Consider the following 13,352-nt stretch of genomic DNA (forward strand, 5'->3'; position numbering starts at 1 on the left):
TTATCTTCTACTGTTTAGTGCTTACTGAACAATATGTGGTAGACAGCAGGAACAAAATACAGTATCTGGTCAAACCACAATTTCTTATATTAACTTTGTGTATTGTACCATTTAATTATTTCAAAAATAACTACATCTGGGAACAGGCTAAAACAATATGATGTACATAAGATGTACATTTTCTACAGTGCTTGTATATATTAACATATTTCAGAATACATGTCAATTGACAGGTCAGACTTTCTTGTGTTGAATTTTGGTCTAAACGCCTACGTGAGTAGTTCGTACAGATTTTTCCAAGTTCAAGTATCAGATTTTTTGATTGGCTTATTGCTGGAGTAGTGAGAAGTTTGTATCTCACTGTGGGCGAGAACTTGAGTCGACCTTAGATAATGTCAACATTCCCTATGGGACAGGGTCAAGCAGCTGGCCCTCGCTGCACTGAGAGCCCTTAGAAGAAGAAAAATGTTCACCTTACTCAGTTATTGACAAACTACACTCTTGGAGCCTTCAGGCAAAGATTGTCCACTAACAGCTTTTGCACCGGAGATCTGTTGATGCCAAATGTTGAAACATTTCTATCATACATTAATTATAGCTGCGCCATTGAGCCATTCAATGATGCCTATTGACAACCAAGATCTGGAAAAAAGAGCCTCGACTACTGTACACAATGACAACACAACAATTTGCACTGAGTTACTCTGCTGCTGTACACATTTAATAGGAAAAGACTTGTATTATAAAGTTGTGTATCCTAATAGAAACTCCATGGAGGAATTATGTAATTCTGAAGTCATTTAAAGCAATGACCCCTTTAAAGGGGAAGTATATTCAAAAAAGATATGTGATTACATCTTACTGCCAGCAAGTGCACATGAATGACAAAATGCTCCTACCCTAGTTCAGAAGTATTATGCAAAACATGCTATGATCTTGATCTCAAGCCATGTTAAAAGTTTATTTAGACAATGAAAAACAGGAATATGTGCTCTGTGTAGAAGGTTTACTCATCAGTGTTCGACTAATGATGTCTGGTATGTGATAGAAAGAAGCCTGCCATGTAACTCCTGAAATCTGTTTTGTTTTTTTTATATAGCGTTTCTTACTCCACCGATTCAAAGCACATAGACCTCGCAAGAGTCACTGCTTTTTCACACAGACATCATTTCAGATGGTAGTGATATAGATTGCTCCACATACTCCAGAGAGAACCTTTTCATCTATGGCTGTCCATCTTGTTTACCTCCTACTATCTTGACATTGCTTTGGTTGTTTTTGCAGTGGGTCACTTCACTGAAACATCACTCTCCATCATGTGTAGCTCTGAAAGTGGTAAAGCCCAAATCTACCTCCCTGAATTATGCTTCCTTTTCACTTAGAGCTGATCTGTGTGTGTTCGTACAGATATCCACTGCATGCTGGAGGTCCAACCTCAGGCACCTGCAAGTCAACTGTGTATTAACATTTCATTTCATAACAAAACTAGAAAGGCACTCAGAGAGCGCAGACCTCCACCAAGGCCAAATGCCCAATATCTGTTAATGAAAGTAAAAAATAATTGATTTATCCGTCCAACGCTACACCCTTCCACCAAGTTTCATGAAGTCAGTCAGTGTTTTATTTTTAATAATGCTGAGAGACAAACAGACAAACTGAACCGAAAACATAACCTCCTTGGCGTAAGTAATGAGACTCTTACCATCAACAGAACACTCGAACAAATAGTTGTTTGAAGGAGCAATTTAGAGTGAATTATAACTAAAACAAGAAGCACACAGTAATAAAGGAGTGTATGTTGAAGAACATGGAATATATTGTTTTTTTATTGCAATATCAAATTGGTTTCAAGAATTATGGCATTTCACTGGTATTTGTATCAACTACTATTACAGGTCAGGTCAGCTACAGAACTACAGGGACAGTCCCCCTGGAGTAACTCAGGGTAAAGTACCTTGCTCAGGGACTCAATAGTGGCAGCCCTGGTATTGAACTCACAACAACCCTGTGTTCTGTTTGGAAGCCGTAACACTAGACCACGAGGCCATCACCACCCGTACTAAACTACTGATATCGTGACATCTCTATAGCACCGATATCCAGAGAAAATTCCAATTTGTCCAATACAGTGATCAACCGCTTATATGGATCAAAAGACTTGCGACAGAATCAATCCTATCAAATGCTGTTTAAATAACTCACTTATAGTCACCAAGTCGTCCACTTACAGAGTTCATTTTGGGACTTTTCACATATGTAACATATTGGTTTATGACCAAATATCTGCAACTAATGAATCTGTGTCTAAGTACAGCATCACCGAGCCGCTCGCATTGCTGTAGACTTTTGTTTTAAATATAACTGGCAAGACATAAATCCATCATCATCATCATCATCATCATCATTATCATCACAGTGTTGTTAGTTTTACATAAGAATGATTTTATACATATCTTTGTAAAGCAGAGTTTAGAAACAGCTGGGTTTGGTTGTTGAGTCCGTCTTCTAACTGCACTTGTTCAAATTGAAAATCTATTAGTGCAGAAATATGAATTATTAAGAAACGTTTTTGATCTCAGAACTGGATATGTGATGGTTGAATATAACTGGGTTCACCTTCAAGCCTTAGTATTACAATAATTCTCTTTTTAGTTTGTCAGCACTGTTTTTTCTGCCCTTCCTGCTGCCTGTTGTGAAACAGTCATACCAGCCATGATTTATTTACTACAAATAAATACGCTGAAAAAGTATAAATTGAACAGTTGTGAACGTCTGAGTCAGAACTGTTTACTTTTCAAAAAACCTATTGCAACTGCTGTATTATTTTATTTCTAACCCCAGGTTCAAATGTTTCTCTTTTTTTTCCTACAGGATATCTCTAAAGTTCAGAGAATTGTCACAGCCAGGAAATCACCCATGAACATCGAAGTAATGAGGAGAGAGAGTGGCGGAGTTAAAGACTGCCAGATGGAAAAGGTGAGCCTTTAGAGTAATTAAACTATAATGGCCTCTATGACCCGGGGGCCTGTATCTATGAGGTTCATCTGTTCACTGAATTCATGAAATCAGACGGGGCACTTTTACTCTGAGGGTCTTCATTAGGTTCATTCATTCAAAACTATATGCAAGAACTTTAACAAGCTTCAGCTTGATGAGACTTCAGTCAACAGTTTTTTATCAAGTTCAACTGTTATACTTATCATTGTTGAATCACTGCTAATGGCACATTACCAGTAGAGCTGAAACAATTAGTTGATCAATTAGTTGATCAATTAGTTGTACAAATGTTTATGTTTTTGCTGTGAAGCACTTTGGGCTGCAATTCTTGTATGAAAGGTACTATACAAATAAAGCTTATTATTATTATTATTATTATTATTATTATTATTATTATTATTATTATTATTATTATCAATCGAATAGTCAATGAAAGGAAGAGTTTTTGATAACTGCTTGTTTAATTCATTTTTTCAAGGACACATTTACCTTTTCCTGACCTCAAAATGCAAAGATTTCCTGCTTTTTTCTCATAGTAAATTAAATATGTTTGAATTTTGGACTGTTGGGCAGACAAAAATACGTTATCTAAACACGTCAACCTGGCCATTGGGGAATTGTGATTTCCATATTTTATAGACTAAATGATTAATTGTCAAAGATATTTGACAGATGGCGTCCCGGTAGCTGACCTTGTTACTCCTGACAGTTGTAAGAGTCCGTACAGCTGCGGACAGTTCCGGCTCTTTGCTGCATGTCATCCCCTCTCTCTCTCTCTCTCCACCGCCTTTTTCAATAATAAAGATAGTCAGTAGTAGTCGCAGCCCTGGTCACAAGGTATACAGAGTGGCTGAGGTCATGAGGCCTACACTTCCCTCGGGATGAATAAAATATCTATCTATCTATGTGACCTCACTGAAGCACATTTGCTTTGTGAAAGCTAAAGTATTAAATAACAAGCATTGTACATGACTGCGCATGGAGCCTGGAGCGTGCCTCAGGGAATTAGTAAACACAGTGTTCTAAATCTAAACATAATTAATTGAGCAGTCAATCAAGAGAAAATTGGTTAAATTAATTATATATTAGTTGATTAAGTCAATTATCACAATGCTCGAGTCCCTGCTTCTCAAATGGGGGAATTTGTTTTTGATTTATTATTTTGTCTACAAAATGCCAACCTCGACAGATCAATCAACATAATTGTTTTTTGCAGCCTTAAATCTCACTAACAAATGATTCCAGCAATGCATTTAACTGCAGCTACATGTGAGGGTACTGTAGTTGAAGATACAATTTGCGCATTGTCACCAACTTCCAAGAGCTTTTCACTCACAGCTGCACTCCCACAGTGCAAACTACACTGTGTTTTACTCTGAGGATCTTCATTGAAACATTTGAGCTGAGTGCGTAGCTGCCACTTTTGAAAGCAGTTATTGAGGGAGGAAAGAGAAGCAACCACTGACCTCTCCTTTTCAGATTATTTTGGGGAGTACTTTGGTACCTTACAGTCTCAGACTTACTTCTCTAAGATCCAGGATACCGTGAGCAGTCGGTTATAAGGAAGGCTCTGAATGTGTATCTCCAACCCTGTCAAAACCAACAGGATTTGGAGAAAGATGGGGAAGCAAACAGGGTCCATAAGGAAATGGCTATCAGGAACTATTATAGATATAAGTTGATAGACTACTGGAGACAGGGGAGCACAGAGGGATGCCACCCAGAGGAAATTACCCTCTGTGGAAACCGTGTCAAAGAGATTGTTCTTTAATGACATTGTGCCAAAAACAATGTTCACTGGTGTCCCATAATTGATTATATAATTTTGGCAGGGTTGTAAAAAATCCTGCAGCGAGAGGGAGAAACATTCTGATACACATAGGAGGAGACATGTTTGAAACTGAGACTCAGATATTGTGTTGGCTTGTGAACACCGCCACATCTCTCCCTGTCCTCCTCCCCCTGTAGGCTGGGAGGAGATGACGGGAGACCGTTTGCATGAGTGTGTAGCTTGTAGTCTGTGCTTCAGTTTGAAATAAAATGTGATAGGTTTGCTGCACTCAACAGAATGATTGGCTTGTTATGCTGTAGACATGCTAAACTGTTTGAAATATATATTTCATATCAAATGCTTTAGGCTGGAGATTGTCTCATGGTGGTTTGACGCATCCAGGCGTTCACTCGTCACTCATCCTACATGTTGTTTGATGCATCCACATATTCTCGTAAAAAGCAGGTGCTTCAAACAAGTAATTCACAGTTTACCGAATGATAGTATAAATAAGTAGTTCATGGACTTTGTAGTGACCATGTTTAATGTTCAATCAGTAGAAAGCTATGTTTTGACTGTAAAAATGTGCAGAAATGTTACATAAAAGCAAAGCTATTAACAAGTGTGTTGCAGCGGGGAAATGATTGACATTGCTTAAAGCCATATGTGCAATTCTGTAACATAATAACAATAGCATATCCTGCAAGGCTGCAGCTAATGATTATTTTCTGTATTGATTATTTCATGATTGATTGTTAGGTCTATACAATGTTAGAAAATGCCCGTCTGAGGTTCTGAGAGCTAGAGGGGACATTTTCAACCAACAGTCCAAATCCACTGAGCGTGATAGGGTGAAATAAAACTGAGGAAAGCAGCAGATCTTCACTAAAAGCACCAAATGTTAGGCATTGGTTGTCTGCTGAATTACGTTTTCAGTTATCCATCATTCATTTATCAATTTAGTTGTTTATTAATTTACTGTTATTGAATAATAGATAAATGATCTAACAGAAAACTGTAATACGAATAGCTCACATGTAAACAGCTAACTTAAATGACTGTCATAAATCGAATGAGAAAGTTAATTGGATGATTTTATGGTTATGGAAGAAGTCAATGACACTTCTGCTAGCTTTTTGGTTAAAAATAAAAGGGTATATTTATGTCACTGATACTCATCTATCCACCTCGTGATTCCAACACTCACAGCCTTTACTCTCTTCACTGCACTGAGGTACTTTCTCTCTGCTCCTATAGACCGGGGGCGACTGCTTCAAGAATCAGACGGAGGAATCGGCTCCAGAAAGTAAAAAGCTACCAGAGACACAGCAGGTGAGCGTTAAATGTATATAATATCAGACGGAGACATTTCAAACTTTACTCTTACTCGTTGTTGTTGTTGTTGTTGTTGTTGGTCTTCTTTGGCCCCACAGGAAACGATGGATTAGTTCATCAGGGGAAATGTACAGGATGAGGCTTATGTTTTTATATATTTTTCTAATAGTCAAGAAATCAAATGAAAAGACTGAAATCAACATTGTAGTTGTTTTCACAAAACTTTACAACTTCCCGAGCCTGCCTGTGGCACTTACACAAAAGCCCAATTATTCCTACTAAAACGTGAATCTTTAAAAATGGATTACAAAAGTTCACAAATATAGATTTCTTTTTTAAAGGCTCTTTGTATTGTAGTGTTTAGCAAAAGCTACTCTACCAGGAGTAAATAGTGCATTTGTTGGGGTCTATTTTCAGTCGTGGATTAACGAGTATTTACGGCACCGTCTATGACGTGTATCTGGGACTCGAAATAAACTAAAGTGTGTGTGTGTGTGTGTTCATGATAATGAAGGAACATGTCAGCCAGTGCAACTTTGTGACTGATTGATGTGTTTTTAATAGTTGTTGGACAACAATGGAGGTTTGTGGCGCAGACGAATAAGCTACACAGGGAAATACTTGTTAGTGCATTAAGTCATTGTTGGTTTTTGGTCTTTTAAATAAAAACATGCATTTTCATGGGGACAACAAGAGAGCCTTTTACAGCTATTTAAAAATAAATTGCATTACACAACAATCTCATAATTAAAATGAGAAAAACACGTAGCATGTTTTAAAAGACGGCATGGAAAGTGAAACAGATGTAACCAGCTCAGTGTGACTACACAGTGACTGACAAGAAGCTGAAACGTAAAACTCAGTACGCAACAAAGTACGGCACAAGTGAAGCAAAGCACAGCAGGCGATACAGCGTGAGGGGGAGATGCGCGATGCCTACAACACATTCCTAAAAGAAGCCAACCAATCTGCTAAAACCTAATTAACTATTCAGTGTGCCAACGTCACCTATAGTATGTGATATTCAATGGCCTGCCAAAGCCTATGCATAACTGCCTCCCTCATCATATTATTGAATTGAGTCACACCTGTTTGGCACTGCCAGATGGTGCAACAAAACAATGCATCTCATTTCAATGCAGTGCAATACTGTGTAACTGAGCAACTGTCTTGCATTCCAAGTGGCAGCGATCCATTTTCAGACACTCAGACTATTTGCTTAAGAATACAAGAATATTTAAAAAAAGATCTCTACAAATGGGCATATTGGACTTCACGTGTTTGTTTTGTACCAGGGAGATGTTCAGTGAAAGTCTGACAATTGTTTTGTTTTTATGTAATACAACAGTGGTCTGTGTCACTGATCCAAGATAATGCTATTCACGCTAAATGTAGCGAAATAGTTCAACAATATATGTTACATGTTATTAAAATCAAAAGCAGGATGCATTTATGCTGATCTGTATCAACACAAGATGCAAGACAATTGAAATTGTGTATTTGTTTTAAACCTAATAAGATGTGTTTTCTAATGTTCCATTTTTTATTATTATTAAATCTTTTAAGAGCAGTTGCAAAGTTGACAAACAAGAAGAGTTGACTTGTAACGTCTCAGTGGGGCGAATGACTTTTCAGACCTCTAGGCTAATTTCTTCTCGTGAAATCTTTTTTTCACAATGTGTTGCAGCATTGAATCAACAATCGTCTCTCTTCTCCTGCTGTCAGTTGGTATCCCTCATGCACAGTCATGTATGATGTTGTAAACAATTTGATTGGTAATGATTTGCATCCCACTCTTTGTTGATCAATCTGCATTAAAGTGCCCTCGGTTCCTGTCCTTACTCTACCTTCATTACGTGTTCTCATGTTCGATTTCTGAGACGGAGACCCTGAGAGGCATCTCGCCTTATGTTCACATACTTTTGGAAGAAAAGACTATTCTTGTAGTCTTGCACCTGTTGTGTATTTGTACAACACAAGGAAGGGTTTAAATAACTACAGAGCAGGTGAGGCAGATGTACAATAAGCTCTCATCTATTCACTGAGTATCCCCTGGCAGACAGAGAGGCTCTTATCGATGTGGCCTGAACATCGACAGGCTGACAGACCAACACCACATACCCAGAGGAGTTGTAGGCAGATTAACTCAAATGTCAACAACAGGGAAGGAAATAACATTGTTCAGTCTTGGTTAATATAGGGTGCAGGCTTTAAAGCACAGTATGCAAACTAACCTGTATAAGATTTATTCAAATTGTTAGATGTACCTGCTCGAGTCCGTCATTAAGATTCTTTGAGAGTAAAGTTTCTTATTAAGTCAAATATATAACTCTATAACACTTCAGAAAACCCTGTTATTCTTAAATAACAGAGCATATCCCTGAAGCACAGTTGCATCAGTATTGTTTGTTTCTGACATCCTGAATTTGTAGAAAAAGAAAAAAAAAGAGGAAGTGCAAGTGGAAGCTTGAATACAAAAATCACAAAGAGGAAAAACACACAAAAAAAAACCTAAGCTAGATATCATAAATTATTAATTATTATTCAAAATATTTTAAAAGCAATGAATACGTCTGTCAACTCTTGATTCTACATGTTTTAAAATTCCTAAAAATAGTTTATTCTGCCTGCTGTGTTTTTTGGATTTTACAATAATCAAAATCCAAATGTTTTTTATATGGAATTTGTTTTAGCTGCTAAACTCTTCCAAGAAACAAAAACACACCATCTGTGGCACAGTCAGTTAGATAATTAGTTAATTGGCATGCACCCACGTTTTTACTGGCATTCAAAATAAAATACGGCAAGGAAGAGGGTAACTTCCTTTTCAGAATGCACAGCCAGTCTTACTAATATTGTATTTCTAAACATTTGTTTCTAATGTTATGTATGTAGCCGTAGAAGTTGTAGTTTGGTCAGGTATTTGTTTTAAACACATGGAATGTCCTACAGTGTACTTACTATTTCCCATTGGTCAGTTAAATCCTTAATATCCAACCTTTCCACCCCAGCCTACAGTTACTTTTAAATTGCTTTAAAGTGTTTAAGTGATTGAATTACCTTGCATTTGTTTTGATCACAGCCTGTATATTCTCGACATCATTGTAAATGAGAGCTTTCTCTCAATGATCTATCTACATTAAAATAGTAAAAAGATAAAAACATTTAACGGAATCTGCTTGACTGCTGACATTGGAAGTGCTTCAACTAACAACGCTGTTGCAAGTTTTTCCAAAAATCAACCCTTGAACAAAAACTTTTGGATGTCCTTAAGGGAGATTTAGCTGGTGATAAATAAGATGTATCAAAAGAAAAACCCCAAAACCTGCATCCAAGTGGGTGGCATCTGAGGTTGGCAAGAAGCCACAAGAGTAAGTGAGAAATTGTTTGCCTGCAGATAGAAGTGAGTCATTGAGTACTGAGTCACAGTACATACTTCAATTAAAAATCTACTAGTTAGTATTTTATAATAACTTAACTGCAATATTATACTATGGTCACATTCAAAGTGTGAAGCTTAAAGCTCTCCTGAGGTGTGTGTTGCCTCTTTTTGTTTTTGTTTTGCTTGGAGCCAGGTATTACCACTATAACCCTCTGCCATGCAGAGTGATGTGGAGCTCAATAATTTGCAGCCAGTTAGCCTTAAGGCATTCTCCAGTGACATTGGTAAACACAAAACAGATGCTTTGCTTGGGGAATTGATTACTAGAGCCTGTGTGCAGTGTTTAAACATGTCATTGCCAAAACTTTAATGATTAAAAATACCAAAAGAAATTGCAATAATTTTGTCTTTAACATTTTAGTGGGAATTTGTTTGAACAGGAATACACATCACCTAAACGCACACTTACACTGCATCGTGTTGCAAAGTGCCAGTGAACTGTAAACAGGTTGTCACAGCTGGTCTTCAGAACCCTGAGAGCTGCTGCTTAATTGCATTTATTCCCAAGTGTAACTCATTTTCGCGATAGCTAGAATAAAAACCAGCAGGAAAAGTTCACCCGCACCACCCAAAATGCATTTTTTCAATTTGTGAAGGGGGCATGTCCAAGATAAAACTGGGAGTTTTAAAAAGTGACGTCAATGCGGAAGTGCCTTAAACTTGTATTCTGCCAGTAGGGGCTGACTCCACTTGTTGCAAAAATAAGGCTGATTGTATAGAAGTCAATGAGAAAATCATTTATTTATTACCTCAGTATGTAATATGTGTTATATGTGTAAGTTAGTTGTATCATTTTAGTCGCCTTAAAATGTCATAATCGGTTGCATTTAGCTCCACCCTCTCATGTCACTTTTGGTTGAAAAAAACAAAACAAGATTGCGACGGCCAAAATGGTTAAAATCCGTAGTCCACAAACAAATAGGTGACGCCATGGGGACAGAATTATCTTTGGTTTATGTGCGGCTGAAGAGGAGCAAATTGGTGATGACACTATGGGGCATTCAGTCTTTCAAAGGCAAGCAACTGAAGTAGGAGCCCCTGAAATGGGACAGAAGTTGCGCAGTTAGAGCCGGGACTGACTGATCCAGCTGTCTCATTACGATACCCAGTAGTAACCATCAGTATTATCTTTAAATAACCTCCTTTGCATCCCACAGATATATTTAGAGGCATATTCAGCTCAGATCACAGACCATCATGAATACTGCAGAATATTATGGTGCATTCTCGTTAAGAATATTTATCTTCTGAACCTAACAGCAAAGGAGCCAAGTGCAGACTGAATCCACTACAAAGCTCTCAGACGACAGCGAGGATGCAGAGGGAGGCAGCAGCAAAAAGACAAAGCCACACGAAATCAACTGAGCGGACGGCATATCATCCGAAATGCAGAGCTCCTGCATTGCCTGAAGGATCTTTCTAAGAGCACATCAGCATTGTTTGCAAACGCTAAGACACTGGAATTCAAACTGTCATCTGCAAAACCTCCATAGTAAAATGGCATGCATTCTAGAAAATCTTTTTTTTAAAAGGTAGCAATGGCACTGGTAACTTGTTTCATGATTGTTCTTTTGTTGTTTACTTTTCTGAGTTTTATTCTGAGTGAGGACACTGCTTTCTAAATGTGTGATCTTTCTAGAAAAATCCCTTTGCACTGGTGGGTTCTGACACTGTATCCTGTGATAAGTATATCAATTGACAAATAAAAAATAATACTACTATTATTACTACTACTACTACTACTACCCAATTTAGAATATTGTTTGTCACTCATTGTAGCAAGGTTAATTTTCTCCTCCACATTTTGAAATACAGAGGCTCCAGTTGGCTGGCCAACTGCTCAACATTTAATATTTCAGCACTCTTTCTGCCTTTAACACTCCAGAGGCGAAGAGCCAAAGACTCACAATGGGTCGTCTCCCTGAGAATGTGCCATGCACTGAGTAGTAACTCCTAGCTACATGTATCTGTGTTATCTGACCTTTCTGTGTCCTTTCAATAAACTGTAATTTTCAGTAAATGTGTGAAGAATAAATGGTTATTCGTGGGAAAGAAATGAGTGAGTATGTTTGTGATCAATAGAGGAAAAGCTTGCATGGTGCAAAGAAATCTGGATTAACGCCTTGTGAATGTAAATGACACGTCAAACACTTATTGAGGAGGAGGCACTGACACGCCTGAGGTTAGAAATAAAAAATGTATTTTCCAAAAGAGAAATTATTCATCACATCATTTTAAAAATTGACTTCTATCTGATACAAATGAAGTCACACTATGACCTTTTTTATCCTAGCTTTCCAACATGCAAATCAAACCGCCTTTTACCGAGCACTTCTAGATACTTTGACCTGCAAGTCATGCAGACCTGCAAGACCTGCATACGCAAGTTGTAGCAAATTATTAAATAACATTTCTCAGAGTATCATTTTTATGGTTAATAAAGTCTTATTTGATCACTGAAAGACACATCTAAATGTGTTACCTCTTTACATTACTGTATGAGGTGGACAAGAGCCAAATGCAGTATAATGATTATTTTTCATTAGTAATTAATCTGCTGATTATTATTTTTGATCACTCGATTAATCGTTTGGTCAAAAAAAAAAAACATCATGTGAATAAATCACAAAAACCCAGACCCAGTCATCAAATATCTTGTTTTATTCCTCCAAAAGCCAAATATTTTCAATTTACTATCCTGAAAGAGAAGGAAAATCGACAAATTCTCACTTTTGAGAAGCTGGAAATCTACTCAAACAATAAATGGATTGTCAAAATAGTAGGCAATTAATTTTCTGTTGGTCAACTAACAGAGTTGCAACGATAAGTCAGTTCATCTGACATTTATGTTTACCAACTTTAGGGATTGGAATTGTTAAATAAGTATGATTAAAGTGTATTAAAAACATTATTTTAGCTAACACATATTGACTGCACAAAGGAAACAAGTCACTAATATGACTAAAGGTATGTTCAGAAGAAACTTTTAGAGATTTATATGACTTATGACTTATAAAGTCAATTCAAATTGGATGTAAATTATGCCTGTGAGTCGGGTAAGTTCAAATGGTTTCAAATGATCAAAACCTTTGGGCTTGTGGCGAGGCTGAATGACTTCACTTTGTGAATGTCTAGCAGGAGGATTAAGAAAAGAAACTTGACAGAAAGAAGTAGAGTTCGCATGGGGGTTATGAGATCAGGCAGTCACGCAGCATTCACACAATATACAAAGGTGAATAAACAAGGAATTAAAAAACAGCTCAGTGGTCAAATTTGCACAAAGAAAGTATGGAAATAAACAAAAGAAATAGCATTAAAGCATAAAAAATCACCTGAAATACCAGTCTCCAGCTCAGACCTGGGCATTGTACGGCCCGCGGGCCACATCCGGCCCCTAGGCTGGCCCTGGCTGGCCAGCGTGAGGACAATCGTAAATTATAACATATATGAAAAAGTATATAAACAGCACCCTTTTCAAAATAAAAGCAACACCATTGTATTGCGTGCATGGTGTAAATAACTTTCTAACTGTGTTGCTATTATTTTGAAAAGGGTGCTGTTTTTCTTTATTTACGTTTGCGCGCCACATGCGTGAACAGCTACAAGTGATGCTGGCCGGCTAGCCCTCAAAATGTCCGCTCACTGCCAAAATAAGAAAGATTGATGCAGAATGCCATGTTTTCAAGAAGACATGGACTGCTAAGTATTTATTTACAGAAGTCAAAGGTAAAGCGTGTGCTTAGTTTGTGGTGCGCAGGTCGCTGTGTTCAAGGATTACAATTTGAGTCGCCGTTCAAGAACTTGTCT

At 37.5% G+C, this 13,352-nt stretch overlaps 1 protein-coding gene across 1 annotated transcript in view; it reads left to right on the forward strand.

Annotated features, from left to right (window-relative positions):
- Positions 1-11,565, forward strand: part of luzp2 (leucine zipper protein 2) — a 133,825-nt gene extending 122,260 nt beyond the window's left edge. The window contains exons 10-12 of the mRNA XM_029428753.1: positions 2,872-2,976; positions 6,026-6,100; positions 10,806-11,565. Of these exons, the coding sequence (XP_029284613.1) occupies positions 2,872-2,976; positions 6,026-6,100; positions 10,806-10,910 (285 nt within the window). The 3' untranslated portion in view covers positions 10,911-11,565. The remainder of the gene's footprint in view (positions 1-2,871; positions 2,977-6,025; positions 6,101-10,805) is intronic.
- The last annotated feature ends 1,787 nt before the right edge of the window (positions 11,566-13,352 follow it).

The sequence above is a fragment of the Cottoperca gobio genome, chromosome 3 (assembly GCF_900634415.1).
Source record: "Cottoperca gobio chromosome 3, fCotGob3.1, whole genome shotgun sequence".
In the NCBI taxonomy this organism is placed as follows: Eukaryota; Metazoa; Chordata; class Actinopteri; order Perciformes; family Bovichtidae; genus Cottoperca; species Cottoperca gobio.